The 27,127-nt window shown below is 35.3% G+C and overlaps 2 protein-coding genes and 1 pseudogene across 2 annotated transcripts; all 3 read right to left on the reverse strand.

The window, feature by feature from the left end:
* The window catches only part of LOC110725408, a 55,424-nt pseudogene extending 41,185 nt beyond the window's left edge, over window positions 1-14,239 (reverse strand).
* Window positions 14,240-16,849: 2,610 nt separating this feature from the next.
* LOC110725718 (heat shock cognate 70 kDa protein-like) lies at window positions 16,850-19,864 on the reverse strand. Its single transcript, XM_021905183.1, has 2 exons — window positions 19,642-19,864; window positions 16,850-18,536 (listed from the first exon to the last, which is right to left on the reverse strand). Exons 1-2 carry the CDS (start codon window positions 19,862-19,864, stop codon window positions 16,897-16,899), a joined length of 1,863 nt encoding a protein of 620 aa, XP_021760875.1. The 3' UTR covers window positions 16,850-16,896.
* Window positions 19,865-20,291: 427 nt separating this feature from the next.
* LOC110725713 (heat shock cognate 70 kDa protein-like) lies at window positions 20,292-24,236 on the reverse strand. Its single transcript, XM_021905181.1, has 2 exons — window positions 23,041-24,236; window positions 20,292-22,337 (listed from the first exon to the last, which is right to left on the reverse strand). Exons 1-2 carry the CDS (start codon window positions 23,255-23,257, stop codon window positions 20,680-20,682), a joined length of 1,875 nt encoding a protein of 624 aa, XP_021760873.1. The 5' UTR covers window positions 23,258-24,236; the 3' UTR covers window positions 20,292-20,679.
* Between the last annotated feature and the right edge of the window lie 2,891 nt (window positions 24,237-27,127).

Consider the following 27,127-nt stretch of genomic DNA (forward strand, 5'->3'; position numbering starts at 1 on the left):
AAGTTTCATGGGTCTTGTATCGACGAATGGCTAAGTAAGCACCATACTTGCCCTATTTGCAGGGGCGTAGCTACAAGGGAGGCTGGCAGTGCCGCGGCCCCTGTAACCCAACCCCGCGGCCCATGCGCTTGGTTTATTGATTTTGTTCTTTGTATTTGTTTTTGGTTTTGCTTTTGTTTTTATTTTTGGCTTTTGGCCCCTGCGAATTCTTCATAGTTCGTAACTTTTCAGGAAGACATATAATTAATGTAAGTGATATTAAACTCTGCGAATTCTTGTAAGGGCTTTTGTTGGCTCTGATGGGCGATAGCCTTTCGGATGCCAATATTAGTTGTTTTCTAATTTGTTACAAGATCGATCTATTAGTTATCTAAACTCGGACTTAAATTATCTTTTCATGATCATTAATCAGAAGAAAGACGGCAGTGTTGAATTATCATAGCCTTTTAATTTCTGTTAAGCACGGTGTGTATTAGTTTTAAGTTTGAACATTTCTTGTATTTTGGTAAAGAATTAGTTACCGGATGTGAGAGTTGTCAAGAGGATGGGAAAGTGTTGTTACGTAGTTACAATAATCGGACTTTCTTTTGAGTTATGGCCACAAAGTTACCTCTGTTTTCAAATATGGAAAGAAAGGAGGTTTGTATGCGTCCAAGAACAACATTAGCTCGATCTGTAAGCAAGATTAGTGGTGTTTATTTCGCCTTAATATGCTTATGTTTATGTCCTGTTAATGCTAATGTTAGTGAATTTGTAATATTGGCTATTGGCTATAATATTGGAGGGTTTTATACAATAAGTGGTTTTACTAATCATCAATTATAAACAAATGTATTTTCGTACTCTCAATTTTGTGTTTTGTATTTTTCTGACGAGAAATTTGATTGACCAAGTAGTCCTACTCTTTGATTTCCTCGATCAGCTCATACTTTGATTAGGCTATGAATGATCTGACTCTCGATGATTCTATATGTTACTAGTAACAAAATTGATGCATTGTAAATTTGTACTACCTCACGCTCTGGTTTTGCTTCCCTCCTGCTTTTGATCTAATAGCCATCAATTTAAGAGACATTCACTCTTACCAGATGACAGTAAGACGCGACAGTGGTAAGCTAAGGCTTTGCTTGTGAATCCAATTCAGACTGGTTATGTTAGTAAATTGGTTTGGCTACATTAAAAACCAGCTTCAACCAACCTTATGTTATACGCTGAACTATTGACAAACTTCCAAGTACATTAGTCAAATCCACAAAATTCTAATTCAACAAAACAATTCTGTAATAAAACCTCTAGTCTTATCGATATAGTTCTGATTACAGCTTATTAAATAATTCAGTAGCCTACTATGCAATTGGTAGGTAATCAAAAACTTGAAAATTAATGATCAAATTTTGCGTTTGCCAAAAAAAAAAAAGCACTAAAAAAAGTATTACATGAATAGAATATCAGAGTTCAATATATGTTTTATTCCACACTTAAATTTAAAGTAAAGTAGCAACAATAGTTTAATGACTTTCACTTTCTTTGTTTTGGAAATATATGTTTCATCCAATTAGCAAATATGTTGGATCCGCCACTGCCTGAGTCCACTTGATCTGAGTCCACATGGCCGCACAGGCTTTGAAGCTCTATTAACTTCTTCTCAAACATAGACGCCTCTGCAAGATCAGAGTTCTGTTCCAGCCACTGTAATACCTGCTCAACAGCATCCTTAATCTTGGCCGAATCAATTCCAATATCCTTGTTACCGTAATTCACTTCTTCCCACATACTGTTAGCATAGCTCTCTAAAGCATTCTTAGCTTTCGCCCTCTTCCTGTTATACTCGTCTTGGGCTCTATATTCCTCAGCCTCTTGTATCATCCTACCTATCTCGTCCTTTTGAAGATGCCCCGAGTGTTTATGAATGGTAATTTGGTTTGAGTTTCCAGTAGTTGTTTCCTTTGCTGACACTTTAACAATACAATTAACATCTATTTCAAAGCATACTTCGAACTTTATAGCACCTTTGGGTGCAGAAGGATAACCTGATATTGTGAACTCACCCAAAAAATTGTTGTGTTTGGCAATGGATCTCTCACCCTCATACACCTTAAAAGTTGTATATCTTGAATAATCAGTTGAGGTTTCCCCACTCGGAAACTTCTTAGCAGGAATGGTTGTATTCCTTGGAATCTGAACAACCATATCCCCAGAAAAATCTTCAAGGCCAAGTGATAAAGGTGTGACATCAACAAGAACAATATCCTTATTACTTTTACCAACTCCGCTCAGCACATCAGCATGGAGTGCTGCACCATAAGTGTTGAGTCCCTTAGGTTTTGATTGATAGTTTTGAATGATGACAAACAGCTAAGGGAAACAGGTCTTTGAAAGTGTTCAATACAGTTGGGGGAACCAACTAAAATAGAACACTGTTTTCCTAGATAAGTTATTGATTATATGAGTTATCTATTGAACTAACTTATCTATATACAGGAAACAGTTAGATGATAAATGTGCTATGTACTGGTGGGGAACCAGTATGAACCGTTTCCTTGACTGCTATGCGGAAAAGCAGTCACATACTCTTTATTGTGCATTAACCATGTTACACGTGCAGTAGTTGAGTTGATTCCAAGACTTGGAGCATAGAAGCCTTTCGAAGATATTTCGAAGAAAGATTGTTTGCTCATAATAGAAGTATTCAAGGAAGATTCAAGTCTTGAAGATTACATGAAGAAAAGACGATTTATGCTTTAATATGTTATCTAGGTTTTCATGTAATATGCTCCGTAGTATGCTTGCATGTTTGGGTTATATAAGTGCTTAAAAGTATATTGAAGTATGATATGAAATCTGGTACAAAGTTGGAACAGGTTTCATAACATGTTTCAATTCAGGGAACCAGGTCGGGGAACCAGGTTCACTGTACAAAATATTCGAGCTGCCGTTTTGGAAAAAGATTTTACAAAAAGATTTTTTCGAAAAGATTATTTTGAAAATATTTTGTGCAGCTGGAAATAAGATGAAATATTCTTGGTTACCTAAAAACTAGGAGTATTTATCTTAATTGATTCTATCTTTGTGATTAAATCAAATAAGATAAATACTTTCCTAAAATTACAATATATCTTATTCTCTAAGATTGTGTGATTTAAGGAAACTAGGTTTTAGGAATCTAAGCTTATATAAACTCATCTTATTTCACATATTTCGTGTGCCTCTCCAGAAATTAAAAAGAGCAATTATTTGAGAGCATATACTTAAGCACTAATCCCATTCATCAAGTCATATACAAGAGCATTCTAGTACAAAAACATTTTCTCTTAATTAGCTTCGTAGAAGTGAGATCAAAGGAGAGTTCTTGATTCTTGTATTGAGTCTTTAACAAAGGGGTTAAAGGCTGGGTGAGTGTTTGTGAGTTCAAACACATTGGGCTTACGAGTGTAAGTCGAGAGCACACTCGGAGTAGAGTGTGGGGTTTGCTGGTTCCCGGAGTAGGGAAACAGCAGAGTGTTCTTTGTCTTTGTTTTTCGGAGTAGATTAATAAAGAACTTAGGATAGGAGGACGTAGGCCTGAGTTGGCTGAACCTCGTTAAATTTGTTGTCTTCTTTATTGCTTATTTATATTCCGCTGCGTACGGGAACCAGCACAACTGGTTCCTCACACATAATCCGAAAAGAAGCAAAATTAGCCAACGATTACTTAACACTCAATTCACCCCCCCCCTCTTGAGTGCCCATTGAACCTTCAATTGGTATCAGAGCCTAAGCTTCTCGAAAGAGTAACATCTAGAGGAGTTAAGAATGAGTACTCAAGAATTAAGTGCAATCGGTTATGACAACAAGTCACCCAAGTTTAATGGAAATAATTATGCTTGGTGGAAGAACAGGATCCAGAATGTTATCATGGGTATTGATTATGAATGCTGGCTCGTAGTTAAAAATGGTCCTAATATCATTCTCAAGACAGATGTTGAGGGGAACCAGGTTCCCAAGAAAGATAGCGAATTGGTCACTGCTGATCACAAGTTGCTGGAGAAGAATGCTAAGGCAATGTCAATACTACAACAAGCAATAGGTGAGACCGAAACAAATCGTATATCTGGCTGCAGTAGTGCTAAGGAGATATGGGACACCCTTGAACTTGCGTTTGAGGGAACCAGTGAGGTAAAACGGTCTAAAATTGATTTAATCATGTCTAAATATGAATTGTTTGCCATGAATAAAAATGAAAAAATCAATGATTGCTTTCGTAGGTTTATGACTATTGTAAATGATCTTAGATCTCTTGGTAAAAATTTATCTGACGAGGATCTTGTGAGAAAATTATTGCGTAGTTTAACAGATGCATGGACAGCCAAGGTAACAGCAGTATACGAAGCAAAGGATCTGTCTACCTTGTCTCTGGAACAGCTGATTGGTTCCCTTATGACTCATGAGATGCTGATTGACTCTAAGTCTGAGAAGGAACCAGCAAGAGGCATGGCGCTTAAGGGAACAGTAGAAGATGATGAAGATGAAATTAGCATGATTGCAAAAAGATTTGAGAGATCTCTTCGAGATCAAAGAAAGAATTTCAAAGGTAAGCATTTTAAAAACTATAAAAAATCTAACTCTAATTCTTCTTCTACAGGATGTTTCAAGTGTGGAGAAAAAGGACTTCTTATTCGAGATTGTCCTAAGTGGAATGACAAACAGTCTAAATCCGGAGATAAACAAGCATACAAGAATGCCATGATAGCTTCCATGTGGGGAGACTCTGACTCAGGGTCAGATGAAGAAGAAGGATCACCCAACTCATATGTTTGCCTAACTGCTTTTACAAACATCAAGGAAAACATCACTGGTCCAGGAACCAGAGGGGGAACCAGTACATTCAACAAATGCTTTATGGCAAAGAAGGATGTACTACATGAACGCAAGGTAAGCTTAGAGCAAATTAGAGAAGATATGCATGAATATGATAGAGAAAATATGCTTGCTTGTATTGATTCCTTACTAGATGAATGCTATAAACTAAGTGAAACATACATAACTTGCAAAAGAGAATTAAAAGAAAAACGTGGTGAATGTAATATTGCTATTGCTAGTTGTGATCATCTAGAAGGAGTCTGTTATGAACTAAAAAATCAAGTAGCAGAACTAGAGGTTGAATTGGACAAGTGTAAAGTGGAACTAGAAAAGGAAAGATCGTTTGAACCAATTGATGGTGAAGAGGATCTGACCTCCTGGTTCCCTAGAGACTTATCAACCACTAGTGATACTCTTGATTTTTCAGTAGCTATAAGTAAAGCAAATTCGTGTACTAGAACTTCCTTGTTGAAGGCCTTTGAAACATTGGCTTACAACCTGGAAAACTCTCACAAGGAAATTGCTTCACTTAAAGCTGCACAGTTCACTGTTTCCCCTACAGGTACCAGTGTAGATGTCAGTAATACGATTGATAAGTATGAAAGTAATATTTGTGATTTGCATGCGGAAATCAATCAACAGAAAAAGGACAAGCAACCAGTGGTTGTTGACATGTCTATTGACTCTATGGTTTCAAAGCTTAATCTACAATTCGAAGCTTTAAAAAGTAACTTTGATTTTCTTAAAGAGAAAAACGAATTGTTAACTAAAACACTTGAAACCAGAGAAAAAGAACTTAATGATAGTCATAGACATGTGGACAAATTATTGAATGCGCAAGAATCCTTAAATTACCTGACTTCATCAAGAGGAAACAGAGGAAAAGTTGGTCTTGGTTATACTAGACAGAGAACCAGGACTAACTGGTCTCCCAGAGAAACCACCTGGATCAAAGAATATCAACGAGGCAAGTATGTCATGACTAAAGAGATGCATGTGTGTTTTCATTGTGGTAAAAATGGACATAAGATACATGAATGTCCAGCTAAGAAAATTAGTGCTAATAAGAACAGCAAGGGTGTAAAATATGTGTGGAGAAGAAAGGATCAACAAGATGTTAATGTTGTTGAAAAGGGACCCAAGTATGTTTGGGTTCCTAAAACTAATGTTTGATTTGCTCTTGCAGGCTAGAGTGAAGGGAGACACCTATTGGTATTTGGACAGTGGTTGCTCAAGACACATGTCCGGGGATAAAGATCAATTCCTTTCACTAGTGGCCTTTGATGGAGGAAGTGTCACCTTTGGGGATAACAGCAAGGGAACCATCACTGTTTTAGGTAAGGTTGGTAAGACACTTTCTAACGCAATAGATGATGTTTATTATGTTGAAGGCTTGCAACATAATCTCTTGAGCATTTCTCAATTATGTGACAAAGGTAATAGAGTTGAGTTTCAAGCCAACCTATGTCACATAGTTAACTCACAAACAGGAGAACTTGTATGTGAGGGAACCAGGAAGCATGATGTTTACATCACCTTCTTAGATAAAATCCCTCAAGACAAGTCCATCTGTTTGAGAGCTGTTTCTGACAATAATCAATGGATTTGGCATAAGAGGTTTGGACATGCTAGCCTAACACTTCTAAACAAACTTAAAATACGTGACTTAGTTGTAGGCCTTCCTAACATTAAGTATGAAGCTGATAAAGTTTGTTCTGAATGTGTAAGGGGGAAACAGGTCAAAATTTCTTTTAAGTCTAAAACTGTTTTGAGTACCAGCAGACCCTTCGAACTTGTACACATTGATTTGTGTGGTCCCATGAGAGTACAAAGTCGAAGAGGTCATAGATATGTCTGTGTTATGGTTGATGATTATTCTAGGTACACTTGGGTAATGATGTTACACACAAAGGATGAAACGTTTGAAGAATGGGTAACATTGGTGAAACAAGTGGAGAACCAGCTCACCCACAAGCTGGTCTCGGTAAGATCAGACCATGGTACTGAATTTGATAATGCTAACTTTATTGATTATTGTAGGGAACATGGAGTTAATCACAACTTCTCAGCCCCTAGAACACCTCAACAAAATGGTGTTGTAGAAAGGAAGAATAGAACTCTTGAGGAGATGGCGAGGACGATGCTCATTGAGAGTGGTCTCCCAAAGAGTTTTTGGGGAGAAGCTGTTGACACTGCTTGCTATATATTGAATAGAGGTCTCATTAGACCAAAGTTAAATAAGACTCCCTATGAACTGCTTAAAGGTCGAAAGCCCAACATTACATACTTTCGCATTTTTGGATGTAAATGTTATGTGCATAATAATGGGAAGGACCAGCTTGATAAATTTGATCCTAGAAGTGATGAGGGAATCTTCCTTGGATACTCTTCTCACAGCAAAGCATATAGAGTCTTTAATAAAAGGACTCTTCGTGTTGAGGAGAGTGTCCATGTCATTTTTGATGAATTTAACATGTCTTCTGAGATTGCGCAAGTACAACCTGATGAAGTGATTGGATTGATGGATTTCACGGGGAACCAGTATACTGGTCCCACAGATGAAGTGCAAGCAGATCTAGGCCTACCAAATACTCCACCAGATGATAATGATGAAGTGCCTAGAGAAGAAAATGAAGATAATGAGGACTCTGAAGGGGAATCAAGTCCTGATGGTTCCTCAAATAATAGACAGGTAATGAGTTCAGGGGGAACAGAAGAAGGTACCACCCCTGAACTTGAGGTAAGTAATGATAGAGGAAACAGCATGAATGTGAATCCTCCTGGCTCCTCAGAAGAAGGAGAGATCCATGAACATGCTGGTTCCCAACTTAATGAGAAAGCACAAAACAGTCTTAATTTTAAAAGTTATAGATATCAATCTTCTCATCCCACTGATCAAATAATTAGTGATATAAATAAGGGGATTCAAACGAGAACAAATGTTTTTCAAAACTTTTGTGCTTTCTATTCTTTCCTGTCTAATGTAGAGCCTACTGACTATAAAATGGCATTGACTGATCCTGATTGGGTACTAGCTATGCAAGATGAGTTAAATCAGTTTCAGAGGAACCAGGTTTGGCACTTGGTTCCCCGTCCCAAGAAAAGATCAGTCATTGGCACTAGATGGGTCTTTAGAAACAAGTTAGATGACCTTGGTACTATAGTCAGAAACAAAGCAAGGCTAGTGGTGCAAGGGTACAATCAACAAGAAGGAATTGACTATGATGAGACGTTTGCACCAGTAGCTAGGCTAGAGGCTATTAGGATTTTAATTGCTTATGCTGCTCACATGAATTTTAAGCTGTTTCAGATGGATGTAAAGACTGCCTTCCTCAATGGATATTTAAAGGAAGAAGTATATGTGGAGCAGCCACCTGGTTTTGAAGATGCACTGTTCCCCCAACATGTGTACAAGTTGGACAAAGCATTATATGGGTTGAAACAAGCTCCGAGGGCTTGGTATGAAAGATTGTCCAATTTCTTGATGGCAAATGATTACAAGAGGGGAACAGTAGACAAGACCTTGTTCATAAGAACCAGGGGGAAACACTTGATTGTAGTACAAATTTATGTTGATGATATTTTATTTGGTGCTACTAATCAGGTTCTATGTGATGAATTTGCTAATCTTATGCAGAGTGAATTTGAAATGAGCATGATGGGAGAACTAGTATTCTTCCTAGGACTGCAGATTAAGCAAATGGATGATGGAATAATGATCCATCAACAAAAGTACTTAAAAGAGTTGCTGAAAAAATTCGGCATGGAGAACAGCAAAGCTTATGATACACCTGTTCCCCCATCTACAAAATTAGATGCTGATCTTAAGGGAAAAGATGTTGAAGCTTCTCTTTATAGAGGAATGATAGGTTCTCTACTTTACCTAACAGCTAGTAGACCTGACATTGTGTTTTCTGTTGGTTTGTGTGCTAGGTTTCAAAGCAATCCAAAGGAATCTCACTTGAAGGCTGTTAGAAGGATACTTAGGTATCTTGTAGGAACAACAAATCTGGGATTGTGGTACCCCAAAGGCAGTACCATTGATCTTATTGGATACACAGATGCAGATTATGCTGGTTTCTTAGTTGATAGAAAGAGCACATCAGGTATGGCACACTTTCTTGGCTCTTGTCTAATTTCATGGGGTTCTAAAAAGCAAAATTCAGTGGCCCTATCCACAGCAGAGTCTGAATATATAGCTGCAGCTTCATGCTGTTCCCAGCTACTGTGGATAAGGAACCAGCTGAAAGATTTTGGTGTTATTTATAAAAGTGTTCCTATTTTTTGTGATAACACTAGTGCAATCAATATTTCAAAGAATCCTGTGCAACATTCCAAGACAAAACACATTGAAATAAGACACCATTTTTTAAGAGACAATGTGGAAAAAGGATTGGTGGAGATGTTGTTTTGTAAAAGTGAAGATCAAATTGCTGATATCTTCACAAAGCCTTTGTGTAGAGAGTCTTTTTGTAGGTTAAGAGTCCTTTTAGGTCTAGTTAGATTTTAGGTATTGGCTTCAATTACTTCCTTCAATGATTGGTTAGAATGGTATTCTCTTGTATAGTGTGTGTACATACTTATGTTGATATCTTTCAAGTGTTGTGTAGATGGTTCAAAATCTCAAAAGGATTGAGAATCATTGTTGTAAGAAATAGGTGAAATCAGGCTGAATTGCCAGAAACAGCGTGACATGGTTCTATACAGGTACCAGCAAAGGGAAACAGCAGACCAGCTCTGATATGTCATCCGATAATATCTTTTATTTTCGGAAGATTACTATAAGATATTTCCTTTTGGAAGGAATTTATCTTATTTCAGTTATTTAATCCCATATAAAAGGCAAACATATCACATGCCTTATTTATAGTTGGTTGAGATAATTATGGTAAAAGATAATTACCAAATTTTTGATTTCAATTTAAAAATATCCTTTACAGTTGCTTTTTATTGGCTCAACTAACTCTTTTATTTCCTTCTTCTCTCTTTGTGCTTCATTGTTAAAAATATACACTAACCCTTTGTGCAGATCATCAATCATCATCACTCGAAATTCTCTTTCTCTCTCTCGTATGCTTTAAATTCATCATTGTTCATTCGGTTACTGTTCACTCAAGGAACCAGCTCAGTCTCAGGGGGAACATCAGAAGGAAGCTCAAATGTCCTTAAGCCCGAAGTTGGAGGAAATTCGGAAAAGTCAGAGTGAAGAGGATGAAATAGAGATTGTTGGTTACAATGAGGAGACACTCATTGTTAAGACCATGGTACGAAGTAGAGTAACTCAATCTTCATTAAAGAAGTTCACTGAGAAGGTGTAGGAGGAACAGTCCATTAATTCTCTTCCGGAAACCAAGAGAAAAAGGGTACCAGCAAGAACCTTTCACACCACAAAAGGGTGGAGGTCTTTGCTTGATTGATGTGATGCTAGTCTTGTACTCGTTATGCAACAAGGAGAACTTTATGAATAAGTGCGGATCTCTCATGATTTATAAAAAAAAAAAAAAAAAAAAAAAAAAAATAGAGGAACCAGCAGGTCAGGAAGTGGTTTTGAAACAGATTGGGGAATCACAAGAATATGCTTAGTAATATAATGATTTTGGTTTAAGCAGAGCATGGTGACAAGGATGAAGAGGAATCAGATGATAATACAGAAGATGTTGCAAAGTTCGAGGAGGAGGAAGGGAACGAGAATGATGATGAGGAGTGATGCTGTTTCTGTTCTTGTTTCCTCACCCTCATGTTTATTCTAAAATAACTGATTTTGTTGGTCTGTCTACTTCTCTCCATTCCATGTACTTTCTTTTTGGATGGATTTGGGCTTCTTTGGTTGAACTTTGTTGGCTTGTATGAACTACTAACTCTGCTATGGTATGAACTGTTTGACTAATCTCTTTTTGCAGCATAATGCTTGAATGGTGGTTGATGCCATTGTATGGATAAGCACATTAACTTGTGCACATTGCTTTTACTTTGGGATACTTTTTAATGATGCCAAAAGGGGGAAGTAGTCTAAAGTTGAAGCCTAAGGTTTAGCTAGTTTAGATTGAGTCAGTTTGAGGTTTAGCTAGTTTAGATTGAGTCAGTTTGAGTCTTTTTATTTCGTATTTTCTATTTTCTGTTTAGGGGACCAGTTAGCCTAACTGACTTGTTCCAAAGAGTTTTGAGTCCTTGAAGTTTTTGACGGTTTTCTTTTTGAGCATGTCCACAGGTTCAAGAACTTCAAGAGTTTGTCATCATCAAAAAGGGGGAATTTGTTGAGTCCCTTAGGTTTTGATTGATAGTTTTGAATGATGACAAACAGCTAAGGGAAACAGGTCTTTGAAAGTGTTCAATACAGTTGGGGGAACCAACTAAAATAGAACACTGTTTTCCTAGATAAGTTATTGATTATATGAGTTATCTATTGAACTAACTTATCTATATACAGGAAACAGTTAGATGATAAATGTGCTATGTACTGGTGGGGAACCAGTATGAACCGTTTCCTTGACTGCTATGCGGAAAAGCAGTCACATACTCTTTATTGTGCATTAACCATGTTACACGTGCAGTAGTTGAGTTGATTCCAAGACTTGGAGCATAGAAGCCTTTCGAAGATATTTCGAAGAAAGATTGTTTGCTCATAATAGAAGTATTCAAGGAAGATTCAAGTCTTGAAGATTACATGAAGAAAAGACGATTTATGCTTTAATATGTTATCTAGGTTTTCATGTAATATGCTCCGTAGTATGCTTGCATGTTTGGGTTATATAAGTGCTTAAAAGTATATTGAAGTATGATATGAAATCTGGTACAAAGTTGGAACAGGTTTCATAACATGTTTCAATTCAGGGAACCAGGTCGGGGAACCAGGTTCACTGTACAAAATATTCGAGCTGCCGTTTTGGAAAAAGATTTTACAAAAAGATTTTTTCGAAAAGATTATTTTGAAAATATTTTGTGCAGCTGGAAATAAGATGAAATATTCTTGGTTACCTAAAAACTAGGAGTATTTATCTTAATTGATTCTATCTTTGTGATTAAATCAAATAAGATAAATACTTTCCTAAAATTACAATATATCTTATTCTCTAAGATTGTGTGATTTAAGGAAACTAGGTTTTAGGAATCTAAGCTTATATAAACTCATCTTATTTCACATATTTCGTGTGCCTCTCCAGAAATTAAAAAGAGCAATTATTTGAGAGCATATACTTAAGCACTAATCCCATTCATCAAGTCATATACAAGAGCATTCTAGTACAAAAACATTTTCTCTTAATTAGCTTCGTAGAAGTGAGATCAAAGGAGAGTTCTTGATTCTTGTATTGAGTCTTTAACAAAGGGGTTAAAGGCTGGGTGAGTGTTTGTGAGTTCAAACACATTGGGCTTACGAGTGTAAGTCGAGAGCACACTCGGAGTAGAGTGTGGGGTTTGCTGGTTCCCGGAGTAGGGAAACAGCAGAGTGTTCTTTGTCTTTGTTTTTCGGAGTAGATTAATAAAGAACTTAGGATAGGAGGACGTAGGCCTGAGTTGGCTGAACCTCGTTAAATTTGTTGTCTTCTTTATTGCTTATTTATATTCCGCTGCGTACGGGAACCAGCACAACTGGTTCCTCACACATAATCCGAAAAGAAGCAAAATTAGCCAACGATTACTTAACACTCAATTCACCCCCCCCCTCTTGAGTGCCCATTGAACCTTCAATAAGCAACAGCCTCGTCTGGGTTCATGCTTTTACAAACCTCCTTTCCATCAAAGAAGGTCTTCAACAACTGCTGAACCTTTGGGATTCGAGTTGATCCACCGACAAGTACCACGTCGTGGATTTCATGTTTTTCTACCTTGGCATCACTTAAGCACTCTTTAACAGTGTCCACACAATTCCTAAACAAATCCAAGTTTAGCTTCTCAAAACGTGCACGAGTGATAGTTGATGTAAAATCAATCCCCTTAAAAAGACTATCAATTGTAACAATAGTTTCACTAGTCGAGGAAAGTACCCTTTTGGCTCTCTCAGAAGCAGCCCTTAATCTTCCAAGAGCCTTAGGATCGTTACTGATGTCCAATTTGTGCTTCCTCTTGAACTCCTCGGCCAAGTAACTCACCATTCTGTTATCAAAGTCCCCTCCGCCAAGGTGGGTGTCGCCTCTTACAGCTTTAACTTCACATTCACCCTTTTTAATAGTTACCAAGGAAACATCAAATGTCCCACCACCAAGGTCGAATACTAGAACATTGATTGCACGCCCAATTCTACCAACAGCCGCCTTTGTGTCAAGACCATAGGCCATGGCAGCAGCTGTTGGCTCGTTGATGATACGAACCACATTAAGCCCTGCAATGGTACCGGCATCTATTGTTGCCTCGCGTTGGGAATTATTGAAGTACGCAGGAACAGTAACAACAGCATTCTTGACAGGCATACCAAGGAAAGACTCAGCGGTATCTTTCATCTTCGAAAGGACCATCGAAGATATCTCCTCGGGTGTGAATCTCTTCTCCTCACCCTTGTAGGTAGTTACAATCATTGGCTTATTATCTTTATTATCCGAAGCTATAACCTTAAACGGCCACAATTTCATGTCGTTTTGAACTGTTTCATCTTTGAATTTCTTACCAATAAGCCTTTTTGCATCTATCAATGATCAACATATAAAAAAATTAAGTTCAAAGACTATGTATGATTGCAATTGAAATATAACATAACAAAGAGTGGAAATTTAAACATACCATAGATAGTATTGGTGGGGTTCATGAAGGCTTGATTCTTGGAAGCTTCACCAATAAGGCGGCCGGAATCAGTGAAGGTGACCCAAGACGGTGTAGTACGATTGCCCTGATCGTTTGTTATGATTTCGACGCGATTGTGACGCCAAACAGCAACACAAGAGTAAGTTGTACCGAGATCGATTCCGATCACCGGCCATTCAGGTTTTCCTAGTCCCATTATCTCTGGTGATACTGAAACTATAGGAACAAGAATTCTAGCGAGAGGAAAAAAAAAAACAGTAAAAAAGGGTTTCATACACCAAACAAGGGTTTTAAATTCACAATTTAGATCTAAGACTCTTTTTCTCAAAAAAAAAAAAAAAAAAAAAAAAAAAGTAAAATAAAAAATAAATAAAAATAAAATAAAATAAATCTAAGACTCTATTAGGATAAGGATAGGGTTAAAAAGTCCTAAACCAACTACGAGTCTACGATTTATAGGAAAATAATAGCGAGTAGATTGAGAATTATCAACACATGAATTTATTTCAATTTATCAGATCTTCAGAAAACAACCTTCAATTATAAGATTTTTTTTTTTTTTCTCCTTTGAACCCCATTAATTGGTTTTTGCTCACACAGCCGTTACATTACTAAGTCATGGTTTAAAACTACTCTTTTTTTTTAACAAAATGCATCACTTTGACAATTGCACTATTTACACCTATAAAAAATAAATAAATATTATTATATAATATATTATTAAATTAGTCATAATATCTAATTTCATAATATAATTTTGTTACAATTTTTACTAATACAAAATTAAATATAGTTGTTTTTGTGTAAATATGCCGGTCAAACTGATGTATTTAAAAAAATAGAGGGAGTATAATAAAAAAAATCAAAACCGTATTATAGTCTTACAGTCGATAAATACTCAGAATTTTTATTAACAAGAACATGAAATGTGATTTTCTTTATTATACCATTTACCTAATTAAACATAACTATTCCTTCAGTGAAACTTTTTTACAATAAAATACCTAATTAAGCATAACTATTCCTTAAGTTATTTTTTTTTTATTTTTTTTTGCTAATAAACTTATCATTGGAGTTTAATTTGCTAATTAGTTCATTATTGGAGTGGTCCTATAATTTGCTAAGTAGCTAATCTTATGTGGCATAGCAAGCTTCATATTAAGAAGAAAAAAAAAGTTAAAAATTCATTTATTGGGTTGTCCGACATTGATATGGTTAGTACTTTTTTTTATTTTTCATGTGATATTTTTCCAAAAATAAAAATAATAATAAAAAACCCCATTTGCACACAATGTATTTGCACATGTCAAATACTCTGTATCTTTTGTTGGATCATATACAAAATTCAACCAATTGTACATCATATATTGACCTAAAATTAAAACACTAAGGGTGTGTTCTATTCACCTGATTTTTACTTATCTGAACTTACCAACCCTTATTTGAACTTATTTGAACTTATTACACCTTATTAACACTTATTTTCACTTATTAAACCTTATTAACACTTATAAGACTTTATTAGACATTATTTGTCATTCTTGAAACATATTGTGTAACATATTGGTAATATGAGTATATCTATAACAATATATTAAAATAAAAGCAATAAAATATGAAAATATTAGCATTTTTGAATATATTAAACTTGTTGATTTGCTTAACTTTTAGATTTTTTTTTGAAAAACTACATTTTAAACTCCTAATTTTTCGAAAAACTACCCTAAAAACAAAATGTTGTAATTAACTACCTTATAAAATATAAAACGTTGTAATTGACTACCTTCTACCGGAATGACACATTTGACTTTTATTTCTCGACGTTGACCATGTCACGCGAGGGTCACGTGACCCTTTAATGACTTAATTCCCCTCTTTTCCCCAAAATTTCCCGCTTTACACCAATTCAGCCCAAATAATTATCAAAGGGGTTGCAAAAAACAATATAAAATATGAATAATCGTATTGTTATGGAAAATAGTTGGTATAAAGCGGGAAATTTTGGGAGAAAGGGGGGAATTACGTCATTAAAGGGTCATGTGACCCTCACATGACATGGTCAACACCAGAAAATAATAATCAAATGTGTTATTCGGTGGGAGGTAGTCAACTACAACATTTTATACTTTATAAGGTAGTTAATTACAACATTTATACTTTATAAGGTAGTTAATTACAACATTTTGTTTTTAGGGTAGTTTCTCGCAAAAGTCAAAGTTTAAAAGGTAGTTTTTCACAAAATATCCTAACTTTTATATAAGCAAAATTTATCTAGTCTTACCATAACTTATGGGTATAACGTTACTTTAATTTTATTTTTTTATGCAAATGTTACTTTATTCTTATATGAAATCATGATAATAAAACACATAAAATTTTACAAAAAAAAAAAAAAAAAAAAAAAAAAAAAAAAAAAAAGTGAAAAGCAATCTTGATTAGTAATAACTCTATATAAATATAATAAGTGGAAATAAGGTGAGGAGAACGTTAATTTAGAACTTATTAACCCTGAACTTATCTGAACTTATTAAACCTGAAATAAGTGAAAATAAAGTGAACATAACAGACCCTAAAAATAAACCTAAACATGAATTTTCTGGCAAACAATGTACACGGTACGCTTCTATATCAAAGTGCATAAGCAAGACTTCCTTTAACCTAGCCTTTAGCCCTTCACCTTTTTTACTACACATTGCAAAATTCTTTCAAATCAAAGAATAACTCTTAACAACATTACATATGTGTTTTACACCTTAAAAAAAATTAAGCATTACTTAGCTGCAATATTCTTCCCACAATTGCATAACATTTTCGATATCTCATTAGCACAGTATTCCAACACGTTCTTAGCATTAAGATCGGGAATCATCATGTTTACTACCAACAATCCAAAATGTTGCTAGCAAGAACAAAAAGAAACCAGAAGAATCAAACAAAATTATATTGAGATCACAACAGGACAGTTCCAAAGATTATCAAGCTCCATAGGTGACAAATTTTTCATATTAAACAACTTCTGAAAACATGGAAAATGTTCGATTTTCTAGCTAAAACGAACTAACAAAAAAAGCTCTAATCCATATAGCATACTTCAAATTTCAAGTAGCAATTCATGAAATTGAAAGTTTTAATTAAGGATGCCTCAGTTTCTCATGGTGTTTGTTTCTCATATAGCATTTTCATAAATAAACCAACAACTTTATTCAAGTGTGGAGCCCACAATAATGAAAATGTTGTTGATTTATTCACGAAAATGCCCCCATGAGAAACAAATTTCGTTTCTCACTATGAGTTCTCGTTTTAATTTGCTGTTGTGTCCAAGCTTTAATTACCAACTGTCATGCAAATGCTCTCCAGCTCCTTTAGTTTTTGCTCATATTCGGAAGCCTTAGCATGAACAGGACTACATTCCAGCCATTGTGACGTCTCCTCAAGGGCTTTCTTCATGATCTTTTCCTCCTCCTCGGACCGATTTTCGATCTTCACATCATTGTCTAACGCATCCCACACATTGTTCATGTAGCTCTCTAGTGCATTCTTAGCTTGCACTGCCTTCTTATGCTCTTCATCTTGCGCCTTGTATTTTTCAGCCTCTTTTAACATCGTCTCTATCTCAATGCTTGAAAGCCGCCCTTTGTTATTGAGAATGGTGAGGCGGTTGCTCATTCCAGTCTCTTTTTCCCTCGCATACAAGTTAAGAATGCCATTAACGTCAACATTAAATGTGACATCAAATTTGGTCTCTGTTTTTGGTTTCGGAGGGAATCCATTAATGCTAAACTCGCCTAAAAAATTATTTTCTTTTGCGATGAGTCTTTCACCCTCAAACACACGAAAAATCACATTGGTCTGATTATCAAATATAGTTTCACGCCCTACGGTAATGTTTACTGGAACGGGTGTATTCCTCGGGATCACAACAGACATGCTATCATCAATATTCTCAAGACCAAGCGATAAAGGTGTAACGTCCACAAGAACCAAATCGTTGTTGCTACTAATGACACCACTCAAATTGGCAGCATGGATAGCAGCACCATAGGCAACAGCCTCGTCTGGATTAATACCTTTATTTAATTTCTTCCCATCGAAGAAGCCTTGCAACAATTGCTCAACTTTCGGAATTCTGGTAGAACCTCCTACAAGGACAATATCATCAACTTCATGCTTTTCCATCTTGGCATCATGTAAGCACTTTTCGACAATGTCCACACATTTCTTAAACAAATCCAAGTTCAGCTTCTCAAAACGTGCACGACTTAAGGTTGATGTAAAATCAATTCCTTCAAAAAGGCAGTCTATTACAATACTAGTTTGAGCAACCGATGAAAGTGTTCTTTTGGCTCTCTCTGTAGCTGCCCTCAATCTTCCAATAGCCTTAACATTCTTACTGATATCTTTTTTGTGCTTCCTCTTAAACTCCTGTATGAGACTATTTATTAGCCGGTTGTCAAAATCCACACCGCCAAGGTGAGTATCTCCATTTATAGCCCTGACTTTAAATTCACCCTTTACAATGGTCACCAAGGAAACATCAAATGTCCCACCACCCAAGTCAAAAATTAGAACATTTTTCGAAGCAGCATTGCTTCTAGTAGCTTTTGTGTCAAGCCCATAAGCCATGGCAGCAGCTGTTGGCTCGTTGATGATACGAACCACATTGAGCCCTGCAATGGTTCCTGCATCTTTAGTTGCCTGACGTTGGGAATCATTGAAGTATGCAGGAACTGTGACAACAGCATTTTTCACTGAAATGCCCAGGAAAACCTCAGCAATATCCTTCATCTTCGTCAGAACCATTGAAGACACTTCCTCAGGAGTAAATCTCTTCTCTTCATTCTTGTAAGTCACCACAATCATCGGCTTATCTGAAGCAGTACTAGCTATAACCTTAAATGGCCATAACTTCATGTCATTTTGTACAGTTTCGTCACTGAATCTTCTACCAATAAGCCTTTTTGTATCTGTCATTGATCAACATGTAGAGAAGGTGTTCAAGGATGAAACACATAATCAGGCAATTCATAATAAAATAATAAACTTATGGTACAAAAGACTTGGCTAACAATGATGAACATGTGCAAGATCAGTTCATTCCGATTCACTAAGCACTTTGAGATGGCCTGAATTTTAATTGTTGAAGCTGATATCTTTTGAGATTTTCAAACATGGCATAATTCATTCTTTATTTGAGATTTTTAAACATGGCATATTTCATCCTTTACAGAAGCAAGGAATAACAATAAAATAATGATACAAGCTAGAAGTTTAGTTGCAGTGATCTTAACAAGTATTTAAGTTTTTGGAGCTTATTACAGTTCTAACTTTTTTGTCAACAAAATTTTGATGTAACGAAAGAATCAAATTATGTAACTTAATGAACATATCCCTTAAGGAACATCTTTACAAAAAATTTAGTAGTAGCAAACTTAAAATAGACTTGATAGAAATTATCAAATGGCAATTGATGCATATATATTGACAGGTTTGAATCTGCCCACGTACAAGGAAAAATCCCTAAAGAATTATATGAAGTACTTCGTAGTACATACTCTGTAGTCTATACCACAATTTTTGCTTCACATAATCTTTTCCACAAAAAAAAAAAATAAAAAAATAAAAAAATAAAAAAAAAAAAAAAATATATATATATATATATATATATATATATATATATATATATATATATATATATATATATATATCATTGACTAGGTGTAAACCATACAAACATATAATAATACGCAAATATTGGTGGGATTTAAGTTATGTTTAATTCATCTTATTCAAACATCTTATTATTATACTTATTTCAAACCAGATTAGAAAAAATTAGTTCAGATTAATCAAACCATATTAGCAAAAGTAAGGTAATGAACTAAATTAAATTTGTATTTTCTTTAACTAAAAACAAATTTGTGGCAAACAAAAGTGAACATAGGGCCGGGATTACTTTCAATACTACAGTATTAGATAACAAGTGCTAAATCAAGTGTTAAATGACAAAGTTATTACTTAATAATTAGCTAAATTGAGTAAGATAAGAAAATAAGAGAGAAAGGGATAAACCGAAGATAGTATTGGTAGCGTTGATAAAGAATTGGTTGTTGGCAGCTTCACCAATAAGGCGTTTGGAGTCATTGAAAGCAACCCAAGACGGTGTTGTACGGTTACCCTGATCGTTTGTTATGACTTCGACACGATTATCACGCCAAACTGCAACACATGAGTATGTTGTACCGAGATCGACTCCTATCACCGGCCACTCCGGCTCTCCTACTTTTCCCTTCATTCTCCTGTCTATCAAAACTTAAAATTACAGTGAGAGAGAGAGGCAGCAGAATAACATAGGATGAATGAAATTCAAGCTTTAAATTTGTGCCGGTTAAATATAAGGCTGATGGCAAAGTAAGTGAGGGTAAAATAGTAAGAAGATAAGTCAGCTTGACTATTTTTTATTTTTATATTTTAAAATAATCAAAACTTAAAAGATTGCTAATGGTATCGAATCTATATTACCAGCATAACTTTTTTTTTGAAAACAACTTCTAAAAGACCTAAACATTGTAAACAACCTAAACCTTTATAAGATAATAATGTACTATTCTTATCTAACATTTATTTTTGGTGAATTTATTATTATCTAACATAATTATACAGATTTTTATATTTTATTGTATTTGGATAAAGTCAAGCAATCAATTACTCCGTATCTTGTTTGTGAGAAAATACTAAGTTTATCTTTTAAAAATAAAATAAAAAATGTAAATGAATCAATATTTAAAATGAAATAAAATAAAATAATTAGACTCTACAATGATGATGATTAACCTGATCTTCCTCCTTGTTTTTGTTTCACTCTTCCAGGTGTGCTTTAGGGAAAAAACATAATATCATCAACAACCATACTCCAAAGTCCAAAAAAACATGAACACTAAATGAATTGTTTTTGCAATACTAATAATCTGGGAATCTCAATCTAAAAATAATCTTAAAAAGTTTTAACAACCAAAGAAGATACTTCATGATTCACATCTTAATCTAACTGAAAAAAGACTTCACCATAGCTTTACTAGGCAATATACAAGAACTGGTTCATCCATTACTTTAACGCAGTTTTGAAACAATAGGCTTGCAAATACTCTGAAGTTCTTCGAGTTTGTCCACATATGTTGAAGCCTCATAAATGTGTTTAGAATTCCAGTCTAGCCACTGCAATGTTTCCTCAATGGCATCCGTCATCTTCTCTTGATCCTCAGCTGCAATATTCTTCCCACAATCACTCAACATTTCTGACATCTCATTGGCATAGTCCTCCAGCGCGTTCTTAGCTTTAATCATCTTCTCATGATCCTTATCCTGAGCATTGTACTCTTCAGCCTCCTTCATCATCTTCTCTACCTCTTCTGTTGACAGCCTGCTATGGTTGGTGATCGTGATTTCGTTCCTACTCCCAGAGGTTGTGTCCTCAGCTGACACATTCAGAATTCCATTTTTATCAATCTCAAAGCAAACATTTATCAATGTAGAACCTTTGGAAGATGTTTTGATGCCAGACAGCTCAAAAACTCCCAAGTAATTGTTGTTTTCAACTTTCGGTCTCTCACCCTCGTACACAGCAATTTCTAAAACAGGGGAGGGGTCTTCATTCTTTGTTGATACAGCTCCATATACGCGCTGTTGTTTGACAGGGATGGTTGTGTTTCTTGGAATAACAACAGACATATAGCCACCTCCTACTTCTACACCAAGCGATAGAGGAGTAACATCGACAAGAACCATATCCTTGGCAGGAATATCAATTACATTACACAGGATTCCTGCATGAATAGCTGCTCCAGATGCGACAGCTTCATCAGGATTGATGCCTTTACAAAGCTCCTTACCATCAAAGAAGTCCAGCAGCATCTGCTGGACTTTGGGGATACGAGTAGATCCCCCAACAAGCACAACCTCATCAACATCACTCTTTTCCATCTTAGCATCCTTCAAACACTTGTCAACAAGGTCCACACACTTCTTAAATAAATCTATGTTCAGCTTCTCAAATCGAGCACGGGTTATGGTTGAAGTAAAATCAATGCCTTCAAGGAGGCAATCGATCTCGATTGTTGTTTGAGTAGTTGAGGACAATTCCCTTTTAGCTCTCTCAACAGCAGCTCTTAATCTCCCAAGACACTTAGGCTTCTCACTTATGTCTTTGTTGTGCTTCCTCCTGAACTCCTCCACCAAGTTACTAACCAACCTGTTGTCAAAATCACCCCCACCAAGGTGAGTATCTCCACCAACAGCTCTCACTTCAAACAAATCCTTTTCGATTGAGACTAACGACACATCAAAAGTCCCACCTCCAAGATCGAAAACCAACACATTCTTCGTGGAGCTACTTGAGTTCTTGTCAAGACCATAGGCTATGGCAGCAGCTGTAGGTTCATTGATGATGCGCAACACATTGAGCCCAGCAATTAAACCAGCATCTTTAGTTGCTTGGCGCTGAGAATCATTGAAGTAGGCAGGTACAGTGATAACAGCATTGTGTACAGGTGTGCTAAGATAGGCCTCTGCAGTTTCTTTCATCTTCCTAAGAATCATAGATGAAATCTCCTCTGCAGCAAATTTCTTTTCTTCACCTTTGTATGTCACTGCAATCAACGGCTTTTGATCTTCATTGCAATCAGGACCAGCAACGACTTTAAAAGGCCATAACTTCATATCATTCTGAACACTTTCATCATTGTATCTCCTACCAAGAAGCCTCTTTGCATCTGTAATTAATTAGGATGCAACATAGAATGTTAAAACGGCCAATTAAATATTTTTGAAGTTTTTCAAAACCCAATTATATACAAGACTGAAAGCACAGCATACAATAGGCCTCCTCTAGTCTTAACACTCAATAGTAGTACCAATGCACCATAAGCAAACTCGTAAAAAAAAACTCGAAAACAGAATAATGCCAGGCCAAAAAGGGCAGGGTATATACATGTTTAAAGCAAGTCCAGATCAGAACTCGACAGCGTTCAACATAAGACCTCAATATAATCATCATTATAATTAAAACACCAAGCAAATATATGTACTCCATTATTCAGCTTCAAAGTGAATGTCCCAATAGCAAATAATTCGTAACACTCAACAAAAACTTTAAAAATCTGCCTACTCTTGTAATACCAAATTACCAAGTACATAATTAACCAGACACTTCTCAACATATTCCTAAAACTAAGTAATCAACTGACATAACAACCTATACTTGTATTATATGACGCATCTAAACAACAAAGGTAGACTAATGAACAAATTTAGTCATCCTAACCCTTGAATACAAAAAAACATCATAAGTTTGATTAATTCGAGACCGGCAAATAAGGCAAGATAACACAATAAATATAATCATTCAGATGCAAAAGTCTAATTGTTGCGATTATAATTAAACAACAAAAAAAAAAAAAAAAAAAAAGAACAAACCAAAGATAGTGCTAGTAGGGTTTCTTGAAACTTGATTCTTAGCAGTATCACCAATAAGACGTTCAGTTTCGGTGAAGGCAACCCAAGACGGCGTCGTTCTGTTACCCTGATCATTCGTGATGATTTCGACACGGTTGTGATTCCAAACTCCTAAGCATGAATAAGTGGTTCCGAGATCGATTCCAATTGCCGGCCATTCTACTTCTTTCACTCCCATTTTTGAGAAATTATCCACAAACAAGCGGAAAATATGAAGAGAGAGATTGAATGAATTTAGAGAAAATTGCAGAGAATTCCGAAGTAGAGTTTGTAGTATCTGTAAAAATTTTACTCTATTTTTTTTTTTTAATTTTTGAATTTGGTGACTCTTGAAATTCCCAATGTAATTTAGATTTGTGCGGGATTTGGAAGATTGATATGGAAAATTGAGTTGGGCTTTTCGAAATCTCTAATTTTATCCCAAAACTAGGTCTAGATTTTTTTTTATTTTTTTTTTAAAAAGGACTAGGATTATATGATTAGAGATTTTTTTTTTTTTTTTTTTTTGTGTTCCACCCGTCTCACCCTTTCACCCCCTCTTAATTGTTATTGCGGAGGATCAAATACAGGTCTTCCCTACCAAGTGTAGCCCCGATCACTACTACACCAATATTCAATTGGTATATGATTAGAGATTATTGTGTAGTGTATAATCCACTAAAGGGTTATTTGGTTTATCAGATATTATTGAATTGGTTTGGAATCTCATACTAAAATATATGAATTTTTAAATCTCATACTAGTCTAAAGTTGTTTGGTTTTTTGTTAGAAAGAATTATATTTTGTGTACTTCATGAATAAAATAGAATGGATTATCATCAAAGAACAAAAATTTAAGCAACTATAGCTCAAACAAGCTACATCTTTGATTAAAAAAAATAAAAAAAATCTACTCATATTGTAACATCATAACATGTGCACAATTTTATTTTTTTTTTAAAAAAAATTATTGTTTGCAAACTAGGAGATGTTAGTTGTAGTTTACCCCATTTAAACACATTGTTGCTGAAAAGTGTTTATCTTAAAAAATTGATGTGGCAAAGCAAGAACATGTAGTTTGCCATTGATGCTCTTAGAAACCAAATGATTTTAATATATGTACTATTCACATTTACTGAACTGAACTGAATTGAACTGGACTGAATAGAGCTTAAATGAATATTTTATAAGAGAAGGAAATTAAGAGCTGGACTAGACTGAATTGAATTGAATTGAATTGATTGGAGCTAAACTAAATTGAATAGATTCGTAGTCTTATATATGAGATTCCATTACTAAAAAAAAAACTCAATAAACCAAAAAATATATGGAATGGATTCTAACTCCATGACCATTCTAACCGATCCAACCAAACGACCTCTAATTATGTTACAAGAAAATACTTGTGCAATCCACTAAATATTTATTCTTGTAAAAAAATTCGTATATTGTTAATCACCCTTCACAATTTCACACATAACATATTTTTTTTTTATGAAACCAAGATAACATATTGGATTTAGGGGTGACGTACAATTACAGGGACTCTCCATTGAAATTGGAATCGGTAAAGAACCGACAGGCCCATAAATGGAGTTAGATCTAATGGTTCTAATTTAGGGTAATAAATTAAGGAATCAGTTGCAAACGGTTTCAATTTCAATTCTCAATTTTCAATTTTTGGAACCGAATTGAAATTGGTTGCAATAGGTTTCAATTCCAATTCTCAAATATATATATATATATATATATATATATATATATATATATATATAGGGGGAGGCTCTTGTGAGAATTTTTCTTATGTGAGAACACTCTTTATGTTCTAAATTTTTACTTGTATGTTCTAAACTTTTCCTTAGGTGTTCTAAATTAAATCAAATGTTCTAATTTAGTATTCACATGTTCTAAACCATAAATTAGTTAAGTTTAATTTCATAAATTTTAAATAACTTGTTCCAAAATTTTAACTTATATGTTCTAAATTTTAAAATGTGTGTTCTAAGATTTTTAATTATGTGTTCCAGATTTTAAAGCATATGTTCTATATTTTTACTCGTATGCTCTAAATTTTTTACTCACACTTCCTATATTCTATATTTGTTTGTTCTAAATTTTTATTCACATGTTCATAATCTTAAATCAAATGTTCTAAATTTTACTCATATGTTTAAAATTTCATAAAGCAGATTTTATAAATTTTTAATCACTTTTTCTAATTCTTAAATCAAATGTTCTAAACATATTACTCACTTAGATGTTCTAAATTATTACTCAGATGTTCTAAATTTTAATTTCAGACGCATGTTCTAAATTTTTACTCGTATGTTCTAAACTTTTACTCACATGTTCTAAATTTAAAATTAGTTCTCATATAAGTATGAATTCTCACATATGAACCTATTCTCACCGGATCCCTCCCCTATATATATATATATATATATATATATATATATATATATATATATATATATATATATATATATATATATATATATATATATTCTCAGCCATTGACGGGAAACATTGCATTCTCAACATTTATTAAGTAGAAGAAGAGCTGCTATCAGCCATGACAAGTTCATGAATACCACTTGGATATTCCTCCAACCATACTCTCAGAGTATCAAAAGTACTACTAAGTTTAGCTAAGCTATGCGCCACTTTGTTGCCTTCACGCTTCACAAACTCGAACACACACGAGTGGCAGGAGCTAGCAAGTGTCAAGATGTCTTTCACCACAATGCCAAAAGTCGTCTGATCATATTTGCTCTTCTTCAAGTGAGAATGCAGCTTGAGATTATCGGTCTCTAAGCAAAGTCTCACAAAACCCGACTCCATGGCAATCTTCAAAGCGTGCCTCATAGCCATAGCCTCAACCACGTCCACATCGAACCTTCCCACAATTTGCAAACAAGTAGCAGCCACAACATCCCCTACATTATCTCTCATTACTCCCCCAAAGCCCACATGATTGGTGTTAAACAGAGCAGCATTAGAGTTTACCTTGATGATAGCAGGAGGTGGAGCACACCATTGGTTTGTTAGAGGTTCAACAGCGCTGATGGAATGAGCAGGATCACAAGCTTGTTCATATTCTCCAACTATCCCCACTGCCTTATGGATGGTATCTAGCACATCCTTCTTTTTATGATCATAAATCCAGCAGTTTCTACGCAACCATAAACCCCAAACAATACTCCAAAAAATATTCCACCAAGCGTGATATTTATGAGCAGCCTTCACCTCGCAGCACCACTCCCTAAAGTTGTTCCCTCCATAGTTCTCTACTTGCACTCTTAAAGGGGATAAATACCATATAATTCTGGCCTCACCACAATACACAAGCATATGGAGTATAGCCTCTTGAAGCTCACCACACATCGGGCAGACCGGATCAACACTCATACCTCTGTTAACAAGCGCAACACGAGCTGCAACAACACCTTTCACCGCTCTCCAACAAAAATTCTTGATCTTAGGAGGCACCTCAGCTTTCCAAATTAAATTCCAATCAAAATCAGATGAAGTCAGGGACGTAGTAGCCTTATCATGAGCCTGTTGCATAGTGATCAAGTTGTAGGCACTTTTAACAGTGAAGTGCCCATCCTTAGTGTGCTGCCAAGTCCACAGATCGGGGCTGTCAAAATGAGGAATTGGTATATTGCAAATTTCTTGCACTTCAAATGGTGAGAAGAGTGTATTAAGCAACGACATATCCCAGCTTCTTCCATCCCACAAATCACGGACCACCTTAGCATCCATCACATTCTGAACCCCAAATCTACAATACAAAAATCGGGAACATTTGGGAGCCAAGGGTCCTTCCATATGTCAATTGACGCACCGTTCCCAACAATCTTTCGGAGTCCCTTTAAAAGAACATCCCTTGCACCAAGAATTGACCTCCAAGTGTAGCTAGAATTCGAAGCAACCGTGGCCTCCAAGAACGACGACTTTGGGAAATACTTCCCTTTAAGCACACGAGCCATCAAAGAGTCTTCATTTGTAACAACCCGCCAAACTTGTTTTGCTAATAAGGCTCTATTGAAGTTTCTCATATTTCGAA

The sequence above is a fragment of the Chenopodium quinoa genome, unplaced genomic scaffold, assembly GCF_001683475.1.
Source record: "Chenopodium quinoa cultivar QQ74 unplaced genomic scaffold, ASM168347v1, whole genome shotgun sequence".
Taxonomy (NCBI): Eukaryota; Viridiplantae; Streptophyta; class Magnoliopsida; order Caryophyllales; family Amaranthaceae; genus Chenopodium; species Chenopodium quinoa.